Source organism: Lygodium microphyllum, chromosome 23 (genome assembly GCF_053477565.2).
Source record: "Lygodium microphyllum isolate KBCC chromosome 23, Lygodium_microphyllum_v1.1.10, whole genome shotgun sequence".
In the NCBI taxonomy this organism is placed as follows: Eukaryota; Viridiplantae; Streptophyta; class Polypodiopsida; order Schizaeales; family Lygodiaceae; genus Lygodium; species Lygodium microphyllum.
This window is the reverse complement of record NC_141157.1, coordinates 86,971,529-86,993,254: the sequence shown is the minus strand read 5'-3', so window position 1 is coordinate 86,993,254 and position 21,726 is coordinate 86,971,529. Positions and strand designations below refer to the sequence as shown.

The following is a 21,726-nucleotide window of genomic DNA, read 5'->3' as shown; positions in this document are numbered from 1 at the left end:
GTAAGCTTTTTCGTAATTAATACAATTACCTTTTACGAAAAAAAAGAAGATGAAATGAAATGATATATTAACGTCTACATGAGGCCAATGTGGCCTATGAGACAAAATCAAGAGTATATCCATGTCTAATGTCATCTCATCAGTAAGGTAAAGATAACATTACAAATAAGTAGGTGGCCTATGAAACAATACTAAAAACAACTATATGATGAGACTATACTAGGGTTGAACCATGTAAAATATTACACGGCGCAGTGAACAGAATCTGAGAAAGAGATAGAGAGTACACAACAGATAAGAGGAGAATCAGTAAATTCTTTAACTCCAAATAACTGATACAAAGATGGCTTTGTCCACCCATGCGCTTCCACTGTGTGAAGCTTAGATGGCGATCTAGACAAGGTGAAAAGCTTAAGGCTAGCTGGAACAACAACTCTGACTGGGTGAAAGATGAGTGATCGATGGCTGTGAAGGGGTTTAGCTTTTATAGCCTGCGAAGGCCGTGAGGTTGGCTTGATCGACCTACCATATAAGCCTCCACTAGTCGGCCAGGGAATATTCTAGGGAATATTCCCTTTACCATCACCCAAAGATTAGATCCACAACGGTCACCTTTTTGCCATCCGGCCACATAGACCTCATCTGATATACAAGTCAGGACTCAACCAATGTCCGGGCTCACATTTGGCTTCTCCTCATAATTGGGGCCTTACAACTTTGAGCACCATGGATCATTGGTAGCACCTAATGAGAGTGGGGCATTGATCATATCTAACAAACCATGTGTAGTGCTGTTCCATCGATAGAAAAGAAAAGGAAAGGAAAGGAGAATCAGATTTGATATAACCATGTAGAAAAGTGTGGCGGAGACTATGGGCTGTAAGTAGTCTCAAGATCTGCACATGATCTCAGCTATGATGCGGTCCCTAGCTGCTTCATTGATATGCCTGGTGGTGAGTCTGCGGTGTCTTGTGATAATGGCTCTAATCCGACTGTGGTGTGGCCTCCTCGGACGTGGTCCTGGTAGACGGGGTCGTCATGCTCGACGAAGGAAATGGCTCTATCCAATGTGACTCCACAGTGTGCTTGTAAGGTGTCTGGCGGGGTGGCTCTGTCTCTGCTAGGCTGGTAGTGTCGGTAGGGTTGGCTCTATAGAAGAAGTTTGTCACTGCTCTCTCTGTGTGTCCCTCTGGGTGAGCTGGCCTCCTGTCTTGAAGTAGTGCAGTTCGGCGTCTCTCGAGCTTCAGGAGGAAGAGACCTAGGCATCTCTGGTCCTCATACTCCATGACGTGACGAAGGGGTCCAAATCCATCACGGAAGAGGTAGTGGTACCGTCCTCGTATGTCATAGTATATTGTGCATTTGCATATGTAGTGCTTCTCCGTCATCTCAGGCTCTCGATCACAAAGCTGGCAAGTCCTAATCTCTGCTAGGGTACTTGTTCATTTGCTTGTCTCCATCTGAAGCCTATGTGAGGAGGTGCAAATCTGTCCGATAGCAACCTGTACGCTATGGGAGAGATGGGTCATGGGTGTCCATATATGCTGGCCGAATAGTGAAACCATCATCAGAGAGGCACAAGAAATGACTCCTGTAGAACTCCATTCTTGATTCTAGAGGAAGTGGTGGATGGATGGATCCATGTCCTTGCCGTCTCAATTCTCAAGATATCAGCTTTGATCACTTGGTTCAACTCTGATCGGCTGAGAGAAAGTGTAGGGCAGTCAAGGCTATAATCCAAAGGTGGAAGATAGTCAATATCCAAACATGTAGGCTCATCCAAATAGCCATCTGTGAAAACCAATAGTTCTTCTCGCATCTTGCTGCTAGTTGTCTAGATGAGGTTAGTGCCAATCTAGAGTATCTATGGCGTGGAAGTTTCCATAGTCTTTGCCAAAAGGTCATTGCCTTGAAGAGCGCCTCCGTAACTATAGGTGTTGCCCCTGGCTCTGCTCTGATAATGGGATGTGGGGTGGAGGGCTTACTCCTAATCATGCGTGCTATCATCATGATCAATGGCCTTTCCATGCTATCCCAACCATCATAATAATCCCTCTCTACTCCAATTTGATCAGTGAGTGGGCTAAGACTCCCAACCATCATAATAATCCCTCTGCACATTGACTCTCGAGTGCCTCTAGTACTGTGTATCCACGTGCCAAACGTGCCTTTGATGCCTCTCTCAACGAAAAACATGGGTTGGAGAAGGTGACTCCCAAACAGACTTATTCCCTCACATGCTCCAATATGTCTCCCCTAAATGTGAACTGGTACATAGATCTAGTCACCCATGCTGCTGAAGTATTGAAAACCATGGTTTTGGTCTTCCCAAGGTTCAGTGTGAGGTCTTTATCTCTACAGAAGATGTGCAAAGCATCTTCTTGGCATTGCAATCCCTTTGGTGAATTTGAAATGAGAACAATATCATCTGCATACAGTAATATCGATATCAGCACCCCTGCTAGGCTGGCTCCAGTTCCTCCTCCTCGGTCTATGTAACTAGACACTTCATCTATATATAGACCAAACAATGTGGATGAAAGTGGACATCCTTGTTTTACTCCTATGGTATTGTTAATCCTCTCTGATAACCCCCCCAGGTGCTCGTACATGACCTGCCACTGCCTCATATAATGCATAGACACCCCATCATATACCCTCTGGTATTCCAATGTCTTGCAATCTTTGCATGATGCGTGTACGAGGCACTGTATCAAAAGCTTTGCGAAAGTCTACAAAACAACAATAGATCCTCGTCTCGGGCTCGATCCTCCTCAATAATGGTTCTAAGTGTGAGAATATAGTCTAGCGCTGTATATCCTCGTCTAAAATCTGCCTGTTCTTGTGCTCTCTTGCCTTGCATTTCAGCCCACTCACTCACAGGATATGGTCCACTCACTCAGAATATGGTCCACAGAGAGAGAGAGAGAGAGAGAGAGAGAGAGAGAGAGAGAGAGAGAGAGAGAGAGAGAGAGAGAGAGAATACAAGACAATGAGCAAGAATGGGCAGCAGTTCCACACTTCAAAGATGCGAGTGCTAGTTATGATGAATTAAACTACAATAGGTCTTAAGTAAGTTAGACCTATCCCTAACTCAACTATAGCTCATTTAACTCTAGAAGAAACTTTAGAAGTGGTGACACAACTTATTAATGTAGTTGTGTTTACACTACAAATCAAATAACTAAAACATTTGGCATTGCCCATAGAATTGGCAAATTCTAACACCCCCTTGCAGTGCTAATGTGGTAGAAGTATAGGAAGATCAATCACCAAAGGGTAGCAAGTTCAAGGATTTTTGAAAAGCCTTAAACTTCTCACAAGGAAGTGCTTTGGTAAAAACGTGTGCAACATTCTCTTGTGCAGGGACATACATCAAATAGATCTCTCTTGTATAGCATCTGTCTCTAACATAATGGCGTGTAGATCCTAGCATATCTTCAAAGTTCATACCAACTTACCCAAAACCAACATACTATTCTCATGTCTCAGCCACAATATGTTCAGTAGGTGTTAGTAAGGTTTAACATGCAAGATTGTAAGCCTATGAGTATACCTATGGAAATAAGACTGAAACTTTCAATGCACGATGGCAATCATTTATGAAATGTTGCTATTTACAATCAAGGCTATTAGTTGCCTCATCTATTTGTACAACACTTGTTCTCACATACAATATGCAATATCACAAGTGAGCAAATATATGCATAGTCGAAGGATATTGTCATGAGGATATGCATTTTTGAAATCTCACTTAATATGTGGATTAATTTTTAATCACATGGTTAAGTAAATGTTGCACATGTGAGGTGTAACTGGGGTTAGAGTAAATTTACAAGCTCGGGACTTAAGGAAATCATGGGATGTTAAAGGCAAAAGTTACTATAAGTTATGCCACATAGGTACTTGGTGGTATTTGGTGCCAGTAGGTCATTCATTTGGCTATAAGTGTCAGTTGTTGGTGACATAAGAGAAGTGACGTTTAATGGTACCTAATGCTAATCTGATGGTTAAAGATGGCGTAGAGATACTCGAGAATGGAAGTTGCCTAGTCAATTTAATTATTGGCTAGTCAGATTTTTTTTCAAGGCACTGAAATAATTATTAGATGAATTTTTAGTATTTAAAGACTGAAAAGTAATATTATTTAATTATGGATAATGTTGGAAAAATTATTTGGAAAGGTTGCCACTTGTCAAAAATGCCCATGCAAGACTGAAATACGTCTTTAGAGGTTGGAGAGAAGCATTTTAGTGTATTCAGTCTATACGAGAGAGGGAGGAGGCAAGAGAAGACCAATCAACGGCAGGTGATAGCATCTACAGGTTGTTGAGATAGGGCAGCAATAGTAAATGACTGATTTTCTTTAGTTCTTTGCCTCCACAGGCTGTTGAGACAGGGCAGCAGCAATAAATGATATATTTTCTTTCGTTCTTCACGAAGAAAGTCTGAATTTTCTCTCTCCTCAACATTCTCTCTCATCTCCTAGCCTTTCTACAGCCTTGCTCCAAAGATTACAACATTGAGATCACTAGAGACTAAGAAATTTTAGATTTCTCTGTTGTAAACCCTGATCTGCAGCAGAAATTAGGGTTTAGCAGCAGCCTTGGGAAGCGTGCCAACAATTGGAAGCTCCAAGACTTGGATTCAACAAGGTTGAAGCTATTTATAGCCTATTCAAGTGGAGGGACTAGCAAATCATTGAATTGGGGACATTTTCCATCTTCATTAAAGTGGGTGAAGACCAATTGATTGCCCGAATCAAGGGGCAAATCGGATTGAAGACTTGTTGGTCATTTTGGATAGCAAGGAGAGTTGGAATACCGAAAGGGATTGGGAGAATCCCATTGTACATCAACTTCTTCTTCAATTAAGCTAAATAAATGACCAAAAGGGGCGCTAGTTTTGGGGCCAACATGATGTCCAATGTCCAAGATTATATTGGAAAGTGTGCATTTTAGTTTTGTGTATTTGTTAATTGCTGTAAATAGTGCTTAATTAGGTTATTTACCACCCTATCTGAGGAGGAAGGCTGGTTATAGATACTACATTAACAAGCTATTAAGTGCATTTTTCATTATTTACAAGAAACAAATTCATACACTACTTAGAATTGACCAATTCTAGCATTCCCTTGGAATGTATCTCAATGTGTTTTGTAAGAGCACGAAACACATTGTGTGAGCATGAAACACAAGATTCCGTGCCACTGCAATAGCACTTTGACTGTAAAAGAAAATGGGTGTAGGACGCTCCAAAGAAATCTGTAGATCAGCCAACAATCTACATAGCCATACATATTTCACTGTTGCAATGAAGGCTGCCTTGTACTTAGCCTCACAAGACGGGGTAGCTACTCTAGGTTGTTTTTTACTTAGCCATGAAATGCACAAGTGGCCTAGAAAGAAACAATGTTCCCTAGTAGATTGCCTAGTGTCTGCATCACCAGCCCAATTTGAATCATTGTAAGTCTATAGATGCAAGTCTCCTCCTTGAAAAATAATAATGCATGTGATTGAGTACCTTGCAAACATCTAAAGTTCCATTTAACAACTTGCCAATGTATGGTCCGTGGGCTATGTATATACTTGCCCACTTGAGATATTGCATATTAAATGTTAGGGTGTGTGTTGCAAAGATAAATAAGATAGCCAATAGCTTGGCTGTAAATTGTAAAAACAGACATCTCTTCACCATCTTGCATAGATAGGTTTAAGCTTGGCTCCATAGGAGTGCACAAAAGGTTTAGAATCTTGCATATTAAACCTATGTAACAACTTATCCACATGTTGTGATTGTGACATGATGATGCCATGCTGATTTTGGGTGAATTCAATCCCCAAATAATAGTGTAGACAGCCCATATGTGACATAGCAAATGCATGTTTTAATTCAGCCTTAAAATTTGCAAATTTTCACTTTGTAGGTCCAATGAGTAGCATGTCATCTACATAAAGAATGATAATCAACAAGTCTCCCCCTTCATTCTTAATGTATAGAGTGGGAATAGTCGAACTATTATTGAACCCTTGCTGGCCAAATAAGCATTAATTTTAAAGTAGCATACACAAGGAGCCTGTTGAGCTAAAATACACTTTATAGCTGATTAGCATTTTTAAACAACCCCCAAATACGCTTAATTAACGAGAGAGAGTTTGAGTGGTCCCTCCAAACCCTAATTTTTTGGGATACTCTTCAACATCTATAAACAGACATGCAGACTTCGCCCTTCAGTGCATGTACTCACTCCTCTATCACGTTTGGTCCATCTACCATTACCAGCCCACAAATTGCCTTCTTCGTTGTGCGTTCGACTCCCCATCAGCTAGGCGATAGGTGGCAGCCCTCCCTCATCATCAAGCGTCAGCCTTGCAGTTTGTGTTCGGCATTATTATCCCAGGCGACAGTTGGTGACCGTCTTCTCCCTGCTGGCGGCCATTCTACAGCTGTGTTTGTAGCTTCCTGCTGCCAGCCTTTGCTTCCCAGGCACCTTCCTTGTAGTTATATTAGTCATCTAATCCTTCGATGATTAGCATTTGGTGTTTTCCTCAATTTCCGCACTGTTGAACGGTGGTCACTGTACTTGGGATTCATCTCCAATGGACATTACTCTCCGACATTGCATTGTTTTGCCCTTGGGCATTCTGTAAACTCTTATTTTCATTTACAGCATTCATTCACTTTTGAGTTTCTTCTCTTTGTGTTTGTCTATGTGTTTGAGTTTTGCTTGTCTTTGTCTAAGTCTTTGTGTTTCAGTCTTGGTCGTACATGCTGTGTTTCCTTAGTGCAAACCCTAGCATATTTTCACATGGTATTAGAGCCGGTACTCTTCTAAAGAGTATCCTACGGTGATTGTGGAGGCTAGTCTTTGTGTGAGACTCACACGCAACTCGATTTTGACTCATAATGTCTCTACCACCTTCTTCTTCGGATCCTATGATGCCTTATCAGGCTTCTCCATCATTGGAAGTTCTGAGAAAGCATTATGGTTTCGAGGAGGAGGTAGTAGTCTGTCTAGTACGTTGAGGTAATGGGGCATCTATTTTACACTCCTGGAGAGTTTGTAATAGCCATCTCAAGATTGTTTTTGTTGGATTTACAGCAGCCCTTTCATACCGAATTGTTGCCTTCACTGCGTGTGGCAAACCCTCATTAATACCTTATCGTTCGAGAGTATATGGAGTAGCAACAACTTGCTCTAATAGGTCTGTCATGCCATTTACAACAGGCATGGACTCTAAAGAAAGTGGTAAAAGGCCTCCAAAAACATCACCAATGTCATGCGTGGTTGGCTTTGAAATTGTTCATGGGAAAATGCTGTATTTTCAGTAAATATGACATCCCTATTGACAAACACCTTCTTCGTGCATGGGTCATATATGCGATAGCCTTTGCTTTCTAAACTATAGCCAATAAAAATGTATTTTACAGCCTTATCACCAAGCGTTCCACAAAGCTCTTTTGGTACATGTGCATAGGCCATTCAACCAAACGCCCGAAAGTAGTCAACTTTGGGTTTCTTTCCATGCCAAGCTTAAAATGGAGTGATCGTCTTAAAAGCCTTTGTAGGTTCCCTATTCAATACATGATTGGCATATTGAAGCCCTTCTAACCAAAATTTATGAGCTAGCCCCTTGCTTTTTAACATACAACGAGTCATTTCCATGAGATTGTGATTCTTCCTTTCAGCAACTACATTTTGTTGAGGAGTCATTCTAATACTGGCTTGATGTGTAATGCCACGATTCAACAAATGGGTCTCAAATGCACGACACATATACTCCCATGCTTAAAATGCACGAATATGTTAGACTTAGCTTTCAGCCCATACACCCATGTATATCTTGAGTAGTCATCAATAAATGTAACAAAATAAAGGTGACCCCCAAGTACACGTGTCCTCATGGGACCACAAACATTAGAGTGAATGAGCCACATTTTTTGGATAGTATGCATTGCACCATCCTTTTTGAAGCCAAATATGTGCATCTTGCCCAAAATACATACCTCACATGTACGAGGAGGTGGAGTCTCCACTAGAGGCAATGCATCTACTATATGACACCTCTAAAGGGTCATCAAACTCCCAAAGCTCATATATCCATAATAGGCATGCCAAAGCTCTGTATTTTGCATAGCGGGTGTAAGACCTTGTATAGGTTGTTGATAGCTTGAGTATATAGTCCATCTCTCTATCTTTGACGATACATTTGTCATCCTCAAAGATGACTTGAAAGCCATGCTTATTGAAGTAAAAAATAGACATCAAGTTCTTTGTAATGTCAGATACAAATAATACATTTAGAACCACGAAGTCTAAACAATCTACAATAGTAATAGTGACTATCCCAATGTCACAAATATCATTATTGTTGCTGTTTGCACATGTGACACACTTCCCAATAGGAGCCAAATGCAAAGAAGTAAATAAACACTTCCTAGAAGTGATGTGCTTTGAAGCAACACTATCAAAATACCATGTTTGCTGCATTTTAGGAGCTTTAAATGCTGAATCAGCCATAAAAGAATCATAACTGCATGTGAGAAATGCATAATCCTTGTCCACCAAGTTGGTTGAATCATCACCATTTATTGATTTATTGGCTGATGCCTCTTGGACAGCCAAACCGGAGTCTTTCTTCTTCTCCTTGGCCAATCTTTTTCGGCACTCATCAATATAGTGACCAGGCTTCTTGCAATAATGACATTTTTCTTTCTTTTTAGACTTATCTAAGTCTTGGACAGCCTTATCTGATGGTTGTTCATCATCACCCTTTTACTGAATTTGTGTATTTTTGCCTAGCTTTACCCTTGCCTTTAAACTTGGAAAACATAGCCACATCACGTGACCACAATGCAACATTATTTGGAGTTTGCTCCTCTTGCAATAAGAGGCCTTTCAACTCCACAAAAGTAAGGGGCTGCTGTCCCCTCCCTCAATGATAACATCAAAGAGGTGTGAAAACCAAGATATGACTTTGTAAGAGAGTTTAGGGTGATGTTCACCAATTCACCATCTTGAATAATCTCATCAACATTAAGCAATTGCTCACGCAAATCCTGTACATGAGCATAGTGATCTGTCATGCTATCACCCTTATCCATGTTTAGATTTTTCAACTCTTTGCGAAGGTAGGAGATCTTGGTCTCATTATAGGCAACAAACATACGCTCAAGTATATCCCATGCTGATTTTGAGGTATTGCAAGATTGAATATGTGGAATGGTGGCCCTTTTCACTGATATTGCTATCAAAGAAAGTGCTTGAGCATCCTTCGAATCCTATTTCCTCTAATCCTTCGCAGGAGGGGAGGAGAGGCAGTAGTAGTAGCACCATAACTTGTCCTTGAGCGTGACATTGAGGTGTTTGAGGTGTGAGACCTCTTGGTCATTGCAAGTCATGTGTAAAATAGTCTTGGTTGTTGCATTGGGATGCGTGCAAGACAAAAGCCCCAAATTTCTTTTTAAAATTTCAAAGAAATTGAAGAAATTTTTACCTTACAGTTTGAATTTCTGCAAAAATGTTGCCTTGGGACATGTGCCAATAGCAACCTACAGCTGGAATTTGTCTCATGATGCATGTTGGAGCCAAAAAAACTGAAAAGCCCCAAATTCCTCGCACCAATGTTGAAGAAATTGTGCAATGTTGCCAATTTTGGTGGAGATTCACATAGGGGAATTTGAATTGGGCAAAAGCTCCAACTTTCCTTGAAGAAATTCTGAGAAATTTTATAAATTGGGAAAGTCCGTCCAAAATCCCTAAATTTATTGGCATAGAGTGTGAGAAATTGAAAATTTATTCGAAATTAGTATGAGACAAACAAGATGGATGAGAAATTGTAGAAATTTTTGAAAACCCCAAAATTTGGGAAATTAGAGCTTTTGCGTTTTTTCTCAAGTCTGCAGAAAATGGTGGGCAAGGTTGAGAAAATGGCAGGCAAGCTGAGAATATTACGAATAGGGCTAAGAGAGACTATATGTGCATAGCTGCATGCAAGACTGTGTATGGAACCGCGTGCAAGCTGAAAATAGCAATATCACCTCCTCCAAAACTTCTCTTCCTCGGGCTGAACATTGGCTAGTTGCAACAAGACCTTGGTGGAGTGGCACTCGTTGATGGTGGCTGTTTGAAATCTGTATGTAGAAGCTGCTTTGATACCAAAAGTTGGAAATGGAGAGAGAGAGAGAGTGTGTGGACACAAGACAATGAGCAAGAGTGGGCAGCAGTTGCACACTCAAAAGATACAAGTGCTAGTATGGTAGAATGAAAGTACAATAGGTCTCTAGTAAGTTAGACCTATCCCTAACTCAACTAGAGTTCATTTAACTCTAGAAGTGGCGATACAACTTATTAATGTAGTTGTGTTCACACTACAAACCAAATAACTAAAACATTAGGCACTACCCATGGAATTGGCAAATTCTAACATTAGAGCCCTTTTGTAACAAATACATGAAATATCATGTAAGCCCAGCCATATGCAAAAGTTGCATGTATAGAGGAAAATCTATATAAAAGCAACCCGTGCTGTATAGCACAAACGCAAAGTCAATGGGAAAAGCCCTTGTAGAAATGATTGCTCTCGAAAACTTTGCATAAATGAACAAAAGAAGTTGTGTACTAAACTGGTAGTGCAAACGGAGCATGAAAAAAACCTGAATTGAAAGTATGATAATGCCAAGCCCTATAAGCCTACATGTAGTTACTAGTATTAATGGACCTATGAATGTTTGTCAAATCTTATCCCAATCAGAGGAGATGAATCAGAGGGTGTTGATGACTTTGCCCAAGAGGTCAAAGCCTACTTTGATACCAAGTGTTTGAATTATGATTGCAAGAATGCACACATAACTTGAAGAAGAAGCTTGAGAGCGTCCATTAAGAGTTATCAATAGATTGATTTATAAGACTAGGTACACCCTAGAGTGAATAGGCATGAATACAAGGTCAAGATAAAAGACCTCTTAGAGAGAAAAAGTGCATTGATGGTCCTAAGTATGTTCACACACATCACTACCAAAATATGGTGATACCAACATGAGTTGACAATATGGATGGATTCGGGATAGTAGCTAATCTTCTCGTTTGCATGGGGAATCCATTGAGTAGCTCTTTGACTCCATTTATACAAGGTATGTTGTTATTTTTTAGCCAAATATCATTAAAATAGGTTATTACAACATGGGTTGAGATTCTCTCTTTTGCTTTAAAATCTTGAGCCTTGCACACTTTTTGAACAATTTTGCTGTGAAAAGAGTGACTTTCTGACAATTTCATCGTAAGAAATTCCTCTATTTGTGAGAGGAGCAGTGTGCGATTGCATGGGACTATGCAAGACAGTCATCAAAGTAAATATTCTATGAAATTGGGCTCAAATATTGCTGTCATTTTTAGGGTTTGGCAGCTCTATGCATTCAGCATTTGGGAACACTTTAAAGTTGGTTGGAGATCAATATTGAAGATGACAAGGTCATTGAGCATCTGCTTGGTTGTAGCTGAAATAACAACCATTCGGAACTAAGTTGGAGTATACAAAAGTTAGATTGCAACCCTTTGTTGCGGAAAATGCATGTGAAAATTAGAGAAATGCAAGGCAAGTTCTAACGGATTACATCTAGTAAGGATCATAGCAATTGCCCTTTGGATTTGGGCATGAATTGAATGCTTGTTTATTGTGATAGTAGGGCAGGCGTGAAATCAGTTTCTTGATAGTGAATTGGGTGTGCAATGTTTAGAGCAAGGCACTAGGATTGATGCATGAATAGGGTTGAGGCTTTATATAGTGGATCAAACTATTTCGGAACTAAGATTTGTATGTATTACACATTGTTTACAGCACATAGGAGTGTGGGATGCAGTTTGCATCTCCAATGTCACTTATGCATGTCAATTGGACAAAGGACAACATGCATTCTTGTATATTACACTTCTCGAGTGTGGATGGACAAATTTGTTGCACATTTGGTCAAAGGTTGGTGAGAGCAGCTGAGACACTGCATTGGGGAAAAATATGGCTGATTCAAGACCAAGGCACATGTTGGATCATTGGCATTGGGAGAGTGTTGGTTTGTCACCGTAGGTCACTTGTGATTTGTGTAAGCTTCAAACTGTGATGAAGAAATACCGTAAGGTGCACCAACCTTTGGGTCCTAGCAAGTATCGTCTGCTAAGCTAGAGCATTCTAGCTCTCTTGTTCAGTGTCTTTTGAATTTACTGATTTATTTCATGTTTGCAAGTTAGTTTATGTTCAGTGCCCTTTAGATTATTTCCAAAGGCCAGTTTCAAATGTTGCTGCTGTAGGCACTCCATAGCAGCTCTAAAGGCTGCCATGTACTCGATGGTGGGCTTTCTCTTGCTGAACCAAGAGATGCATGAATTATCAAGCATAAAACAGGTGCCACTATAAGAGACCCTCATATTGTAACATCCTACCTTGTCATTGTTTGTGAAAGAATCATGACGAAGGAAATGTTGGCCTCATAAAAGAGGTCGGACTCCCCAGTTCCTTTCAGATAACAGGAGACATAGTAGTGTTGTGTGTACTGATTTGTGCATGGCTATACTTAATTGGCTGATGGCATAGCTTGGGGATGAGTGTGGCATAGACATATCAAGCATCCATTGCTTGCTGTTATAGAGGGCATATCCTCAGGGAAATGGAAGATGGTTTCCAAAGATGTCAAAACTGCTTAAAATCCTGGAAGTGAAGACTTGTGAGAAGTAACACATTCCTATAAGAAGGCACATGCATGCGGATACATTCGTGTCAAGATAGGGTTTCATGAAGCAAGACTAGATGATGCCAGGTTTTTATGTTCAGATATTCATTTTCAGCCTAGCTAGCATGCTAAGAATACGAGCACAGTACAATATAGTACAGTTTGTGCTCTTGATGAAATTTCATTTGTGTTAACGATGTATGCAATTTCTTTGCATAACAACCCCAAGCTATATTCTCAATTTTAAGATGCACCAAGTGTCCAAATCAGAATTCTGTTGATGTAAGATAAACACTAAAATTTAAATATGTTCACTGTGTGGCTATGCTCTTTTTTTTTTCCCCTTGACCTAGTTGTTCATGCTTGTCACAGAGCCAATGTTGACAATGGGGAGCATTGAAGATGAATTATGGGATGACAATTGGACTGCGGTAACAGCTGATTGTAGTATGTCTGCACAATTTGAACATACACTTCTCATAACAGAGACAGGGGTGGAAGTTTTGACAAAAGCATGATTTAAGCAAGAACAAGGGGAACAAGGGAGGCGATGTTTTGAGTGCTACTTTTTCGAAATCAAAGCTCCAAACTTTGAAGGAAATTTGTAGAGAGAAAAAACTCCTTGACAGGGCATTTGTAAATGAAACAAGGCCTTACATGGCTGTCAGAAGTTTTCAGGAGACAGCTTACAGATATGAATACGAATATCATCAAGTGATTCTACTGGAAGTGATTCAGGCAATGTTCTTGCCTGATACACGATGCACAAAAGTTGAGTCTTGCCTAAAGGGCTGGACTAAGGCACTGCATGCCCTTTATTTTTGGAGGTTATAAAAATTCAGCTATGTAGAGGCATATTGCAAGAGAGAAAGTTTCTCTACATGTAACAATGTAATTTTTATTGCACCTTTTTATTTCAATTGGTACAAACAATCTCACTCTAAAGAAGTCTAACAGTATGGCAGTGGACAGGCCAACAATATGAAAATCCAGATTCTCTCTCTTTCATAGAATCCATAAAGGTGTTTCAATGACTTGTATCTTATCTTTTGAGAGGTAATATTAGGGGGCTTGGCTATTTTACCAACACACACACACACACACACACACACACACACACAAGGAATATGGAATTAAAGAACAGAAATATTTACACCTTTTGACCAACCAAGGGGGCTAGAAAACATGTGGAAAACAACACATGAAGCCACAAGGCTTAAATGATAGGAGAAGGGAATCACAAAGCTGGTACAACACATGAGCCATCTATGGAGTGACTACCTCTTTGAGGACCATACCAATAGAAACCATGCAATAACCTCTCTAAAGACCAAACCAGTAGAAACCATAGAACTTGTTGCACTAATAGTCTATGAACATGGTACATGGATACTTGAGGCTCAATAAAAAGTGAATGCATTACATGCCTTCTAGATGTGCCAAATACTAGTTCCAAATAGGAAATAAAAAAAGATGGGGATGCTCCATGTCTAAACTAGTTGATGGCATTTTGTTGGAAACCTAGAAATGTATGATTAGGTGTTGTCATGTCACCAAAGTCTATATTGGAGAAATTGGTTGGAAATAAAGAGATGAGTCCCATTACATGTGGTACAAGAGATGCATCTGCCATGAGGCCTTTCACAACATCAAAGCGTTATTCTTATTGGAGAATCCCCTACAATAAGCCTCCACTAAAGACATTATCTTGGTAGGAAAGCTTAGACCTACACAATTGAAGCAACATATCATGACTCATAGCTTTATTATCCTATGAAAACCAAACTTTGTTTGTTTCTTAGTCATAGATATTTTATTCTTAACTATCTCATAATAAACTTGATTGGTTGATTGTTTCAAATAATAGTTTGAGTGTTCAAAAGCCTAATAATTTAAATCATGGGGATAATTGTTGTAAAGAAGGCTTAAGGAGGTTGGTGTTGAAGCCATGCCTCCAAATTGGTCCAAGTCTGTTGGTAGGTTTGAGGAAGTTGAGAGTATTAATAGGCAATGTGATAAGAACAAACCTAAGATTGGTGAGAAAGTAGACATACTCTTATAATTCTCAAACATGGTTGTGCCACTATATTAAACTTATGATGTTCCATGTGCTTATGTGGCCCTTGCATGTAATCAAAATTCTTTTTAGTGTCTAGGGAACAAGTAGTGAAGTGAAGTCTCTCTTGCCAAGAAGCAATCACATGGAAAAAAAGGAAAGCTTGTGGTATTTTGAATTTTTGAGTCGAATTTGAGTGTCATCACCATGTGAGACGCCAAGTAAAGCCATGGAGCGATACTCGCTCAAGGTTGTGTTGCTTATATAAGAATTGTAACAGGGCCATCCATAGTGTTATATGAATCTTAATGTCTAACAATGCATCTCTATCTATATGGTATAGTAGCAGGTTACCAAGAGACATATACTTAGCCTAGATGATCTCTTGCTTTTTGCATAGCAAAACGAATGGGCTATACTATTTCTTGTAATGATTTCAATGTTCAAGGAAGCAAAGGCAAGAAGTAGGTTTATATTGATCATTACTAAGGTACATATGTAGAGGCCAACCTTGATATTTTTTTGTACATAAATTTGTCGTAAAATGTGTGAAGATATCCAATTAAGCAATGCTTGAGGGGCCAAATAAACTCCAATGGATATCCCAAGGTACTAGTGATTGCTCCATCTAAAGCAATTCCACCTTGCTAACCCAAAGTGTAGGTCTATATATACAACTAATGAGTGGATTTTTGTGTATTAATGTTGAGACCTAATGTGACACCAAATACTCTTCAAATGACCATTGCTCTATTCAAGCTAGACTTTTTAGTCTTTAGAGATATAAATCAATCCTCTATAAGAGATTATCTAGGAAGCTTAATCCCATTGGGAAAAGCAAGACATATGATTTCACCATTAGCCATGGTAGAGAGAGCATAGGGTGAGTCACCAAGGTGAAGAACAAAGTGCTAAGAGGGCATCCCTAACAAAGGGATCAAGTGAGAGATTGCTTCGATTACTTCTCCATCAAGCATTGTGTGCCACTCCACTTAAGTTGATTGTATAAATAGTAAGAGTATTCTAGGACCGAAATCAATGGAAGATGTTGATTGGCAACAAAGAAAAGAATAGTTGATATGATTAAATGTTTTTTCAAGATTTAGCTAAATCATTAAAATCTCATGATTTGATGCTTTGGCATAATGAGTCCCCCAACTCACCATTTAAATTATTATGCATACTGCTCTATCTCAAAGTGAAATTATATTTTCTTTGGTGAGTTTTTAACTACTTTAGAGTATGAGATGAAGGAACCTTTGGTAACAATAGAAGCATTGCAATCTTTTAATCAACTATTGGAGGTAAAGGCACTTGTGCTTACATTGCATGTGTGTTACTACATTGATAGTATCTGTGCACTTGTACACTGCAAGTGGTAAGCACCCATAATTGCCAGTTCATTCTATATTCTTTAAGTGACATTTGAATAGGGGGAAGGCCAATTACACATTGTAATTGTTGGAGTTTCCACATCTTGAGTCTCTCTCTTGATCTCTTGTTCCATCCACTATAGCTCACTCCTCCATTGCTTCGGCTTGCTCGTGCTCTCACTTAGGCTTCTTCCTTTGACTAGTATTAGAGCATTGTTTTGAGGAGCTTCTTTTTATTTAGTGTGCTTCAAATTGGTTTTGAAACTTATAAATTAAGCTCAAGGTTAAATGGCTATCCCTCAAGAAGGTACGCATTAGTTCTATGCTTCATTGGCTTCTTCTGGCTTGTGTGGGCTTCTTCTCGACCTAATAAGCTTCAACAAGTGCTCTAGTGTGTCAACAATAGTCGCAAATAGACCCACTGTTTATTCTGTGTAGGACATACTTGTTGTATACTCTATGCAGGACAGACTTATTGTTGTCGGAGCGTTTGAGATCGAAAGTCTACCACGGGGGTAAGAGAGAGTAGGGTGAAGGGAGATTGAGGAAGAGGAGTAGACGAGAGAGAAGCGGTTTAAAGAAATAGAAGATGTAGAAGAATACTTATAGAGGTGAAGCCTGCCAATTTATTTCTGCATCTTGAGAAGATAAATCTCTTGTAGACAAAAACGTGCATAAAACAATAACTTCCTCTCTGTTGCTTAGACCACCATTCTGATGCTTCCGTTGGCTCCAAAAGGGGGGTAAAATATCAGAACACCTAGCTAGAATTCTCCCAGATCACTCCTCCCAATTCGGAGTGTTGTTCATTGCTTGAAAACTGCAATCGTGCGTCACGTAATTTTGCCAAATCCTTTTAGCATAAAATCCTCTAAAAATGGTTGAAAGCCACTTTCTTTTTTAAAAAAAGATGTCATCCTATACTAGAAGTTGTCTACAATTTTTAGATATTTACAAGAGATAATATCTAAAATATCAAAAATTGGCTAAACTTGTCCAAAAATCTAGTATTTTTGAACTATCCACACTGCGGACATTGACATTAATGACTAATATGGCATTGACTCTCTAGATAAATAATAAAGCCAAATGATGATGCACTCTAGAGTTTTTCACACTGTGACCGTGTGGTGGCATGACATCCACCCCCTCCTAACCTATATATCCTTTGGCATGTGCCAAAGTCATATGGATCTGTAGTGTCAAAAGAAGTATCCTCTGCCATGTCAATGTCTTCATCTTCTATCTCTTCTTCTTCCATATTCTCATGTTCATGCTCAGTATCCAACTCCTTCAACTTATGTGTTGAAGACTCCCTATGTTTAAAGAGCTTGATACATTTTAAAGCCATTGGAATCCTTAGACATGTCCCATCCATCTCATTTAATGTATAGGTAGCATTATAAAAAACAAACCTTACCACATATGGACCAAACCATCGCTTTGCCATCTTCCGATTGACACTATGCTGATTTTCCAAGCTGTTGTCATAAACTGACACCTAGTCCCCTTCTTGTATAGCTCGTGGTCAAAGCCTGTGTCGCTTGTTAAAACTCTTCTTGTTCTTGATCCTTGCAGTCTTCAGCTTTTTCATGGTTGTCTTAATGTCTTCAGGCCTTCTTTCTAACTGTCTAATGCGTAGGACCATAGTTTGGTTATAACCCATCTCTATGCTTTACCATGGGATACATCTAGCAGACACTGCATAATTCCACATAATGCTCCACATCTTTATACATGTTTTGCCACCAATTCTTCTCTTTGATCTTGGCAAATGTGCTCCAAACTTCTTTATGTCCAGCCCATAAGCTTTCATGAAACTCCTGTATCACCTGTTGTTGAGAAGCCCTATCTCCTAATACACATACTGGAGCTCCTCTCTTTTTCTTTGCATGCTTCCATAAATATCAATCTTTCAAGAAAAACCCATAATCTTTTGTGTTAATCCTTTTGAATTCAGCTTCAGATCACTCAACCTTCTTTGTCATGAGGCTGAGATATTGTCCTAGTTTTAGCAAATCATTCTTATACAACTCTTACAAAAATTGTGTTCTCATAGAAGCATACCACTGATAATGCTTTCTCTCTACTGCCCATCTCTTTACCATGGCTGTAAGTTCTTTTCTTACTACTGATATACCTGTTACAACAATTATACCTATAGTACAATAGTTGTATACTCATTCCTTGCTATCATAAAGTCATTTTCAGCACCTATCACATTGTCCTCTTCATCTTCCATCAGCTCCTCTTCATCTTCAAACCTTGGTCATGAAAGCATGTTAGCTACAAGGTTTTCTCTACCTGTAATACGTTGAAAATTAGGGTTAAGTGACTTTATATATGCAATCCACTGTAACATGGAAATATCAGGAGTTGAGCAATTTACTATCATGCCCAATAGAGGTAGACAATCAGTCTCTACCACTACAAGAGTTCCCACAAAATACTCCCTATCACACTTATGGGTTGTCACTACACCCCAAAGCTTTCTTTTAACTTGAGAATACCGTCGTTGCCGTTCATTGAGGACCTTTGCTCCAAACCGAATGGCATACCTATTCCCATCAGTATCATCTTGACCCACTACCCAACCAATGCCAATTGGGCTTGTATCCATAGTGAGAATAATAGGCCGCCCATTCTCATAATTTGCTCTCTTTAGTGTTGGGGCTAAAATCAATAAGCTCTTTAACATCTGAACTGCCTTCGTATGCTCTTTACCCACCAAAACTTTTGCCCTTTTCTCAAGAGTTGATATAAACTTTCAGTCGCATGAGCAAAATGTCGAATCCATATCAAGTAAAAGACACATGCACCCAAAAATCTTCTCACCTCGGATGATACATTCAAACATGTCTCCCGCATCCTGCTTATGGCATCAATCTTTGCTGGTGAGGGCTTTCTCTCATATGGTCCACATATGTGCCCAACAACTAATACTTCCTTCACTTCAAAAACTGACTTTTCTCTTGACAAAGTCAAATGCACTTCTTCAAGATGGCTCAAAATCCTGTCACAATTAGCAATATGATCAACCACAAATCTTCTACATCCATGCTCATTCAACTCTTCCTTCTTCTCATAGATATCACATCCTTTGATCGACACATCATCAAGAAAGGGTAAGGTCAACTGAGGAATATACTCCCTCAAAACTTTATGCATAGCATTCATCATATGCGCCAATGAATTGGTTGCTCCCTGTGGAAGCATACACATCCTAACCAATCCAAGTGGTGTCTTCATGGTAGTGATATCCTGGCTTTCTAATGCAACCTGGAATTGATCATATATTGGATATAAATCTCCCATAGAGTAAATTTCCTTGCCTACAAATGCTTCTGCAAATTCATCCACTATCGGGCCTGATCCAAGATTTCTTATGGTGACCTTATTAATTGGTTGTAAATCCTATATAAACCTCAAATAACCATTCTTCTTTGGAACAGTAAACCACTAATTTAAATATGGAGTTGAAGAGGGCTCCAAAATCCAAATATCCTGATCTTCTCGTTCAAAAGCTCAAATAACCATTCTTCTTTGGAACAGTAAACCATTGATTCAAATATGGAGTTGAAGAGGGCTCCAAAATCCAGATATCTTGATCTTCTCGTTCAAAAGCTCTAGCAGCTTAGGCAAATATGCTCGAGGTACTAGAATAGGCTTTAAATTCCATGGCACATGAGGTACTGTAAAGATTACCATAGGTGCAACTATAGTCGGAATCAACACGTCCAATTTCATCAGGTTGAAACGAAAAGGCTTTCCCATGCCTTGCCAACACCTGCAAGAAACAAGCTCCTTTTACAAGCAAAAGAAAGCATGCATCACCAATTTTTAGCTTTTGTAAAGTTTCAGTTGTAAATTTATGTCCTACTCCATGTAGATACCGTAAACTGGGCTGTTGAGTCACTTTTTCAGTCAACCTATCACTTTCAGGTGGTAAAGGCAAAGCCACATGCTTAACCTTCTTTGAAATTGTTTTGTACTTTGTATCCACCCTTGCTTCAACCCTGTTTTGCAGCCCATAACGTTCATGCTCAACAAACTCTTGAATGACTTGATACATCTCTAAAGTGTCAACATAAATAACCTCTTTTTCTACCCTCTTTTTAGTATTAACTGCTGTAGAAATTTCAGTCACTATATCAACATCAAGCAGCCCTGAAATACCTTCATTTGTAGCCATCAAATCATATGTCTTTAGCTCTTTTTCAACCCATCCTACATATTTCTTTTCAGGCCCTACACATGGCTAAAATATTCTTAAAACTACCAATACTACATGCTGCCCATTCTTGAAATCCAGACACAAACACATTTTCTCCCTTTCTTGGAGGCATAATTATCTTCCTAGAGGCACTGCCATAGCCTCCACTTATAGCATTGCTATCTAAAAATCCTTAAACTCGCGTGCATTAGGTGGCATGTGATTACTATCGCGATTGCGGGGATGATTCACACAAACAATGCGAAACTGTAACGTCTTTGTATTGCCTTTACTCCAAACCCGGGCATATGAAGAATCATCATCTAAGGCTTTTGTTTCTAGCCTTGATTCTGAAATATAGGGCTGCCCCAAAATCACCAGATAACTACATGAATCCTGCAGAAAAAAATGATATTCATCCCTAACATCTCCAATAGTCACGGGTACATTCAGACAAGCCACATAAAGATCCCTTGATGAATTGTTTGTTGCCCGCATACGCCATCCTTGATCTACATCAATTGGCCAACTTTCATTCTTATACAAGCTGTGTGTCATAACATTGATTTTGGAACCATGATCCAAGAAAGCTATGCAAGGCATTTCTCTTTCTCCCACTTTAAAATTGTGTCTGTTGTAGGTATGAGCCTAATGCGTTCATGAATAATGACCTCTTGGAATAAAACAAGCATCTTCTTCTTCATGTGCTTGTTGATGGACATTCCCATTATACATAGCCTTATCTCTATGCTTACTGCTGCCCATAAGACCAATTTTAGCCACAAGCTTGCTATCTACACTCCCATTTAACCCATTTTCAACATCAACCTGCTCCAAATCAGCATTACATGCATCATCATATTCCCTTTGAATTTGTTTCTCTATGTCTTTGTCAACCTGCATCAATACTTTCATTGTTCTTGAGCATTGTGTGCAAGTATAGATATTTGTACAAATAACGCGTAAAATCTGCATGGGACATTGCTTATATACATCATTTATACTTGTCAAATAAATTTTCACCCAAATCCTTTAGATGAGAGATAGTTGTATGTTATCCAAGTGGTGACTTCCTCACATAGGATCTATCAAGACAACTAATAGCTTAAAGCTCATGAGGAGTCTAGAAGAATGGACAAAGAACCCATTGACTTTGAATTGTGGGACAAAGAGTCTAACATAGTGGACATTGAAGACACTTAGGATAGAGTGGAGCCATTCTTGTTTCTTCTCCTGAGATGCATCCTCCATAACATGCTCAGGTATGGCTTTTTCAGTTCTTTCTACTGCTCCATTTTACTTCATGTTATGCATTTAGATGGGCATGAAGAGGAAGGATCAGCAGCGTCCTCATCTCTTATTCT

At 39.4% G+C, this 21,726-nt stretch overlaps 1 protein-coding gene across 2 annotated transcripts in view; it reads left to right on the top strand.

Moving 5' to 3' along the window:
* MAP1D (methionine aminopeptidase 1D) overlaps positions 1 to 13,668 on the top strand; it is a 66,664-nt gene extending 52,996 nt beyond the window's left edge. For both annotated transcript variants that reach the window (XM_087664719.1, XM_087664720.1), the window contains one exon: positions 13,093 to 13,668. In XM_087664719.1, coding sequence (XP_087520845.1) covers positions 13,093 to 13,238 — 146 coding nt within the window. In that variant the 3' untranslated portion in view covers positions 13,239 to 13,668. The remainder of the gene's footprint in view (positions 1 to 13,092) is intronic.
* The last annotated feature ends 8,058 nt before the right edge of the window (positions 13,669 to 21,726 follow it).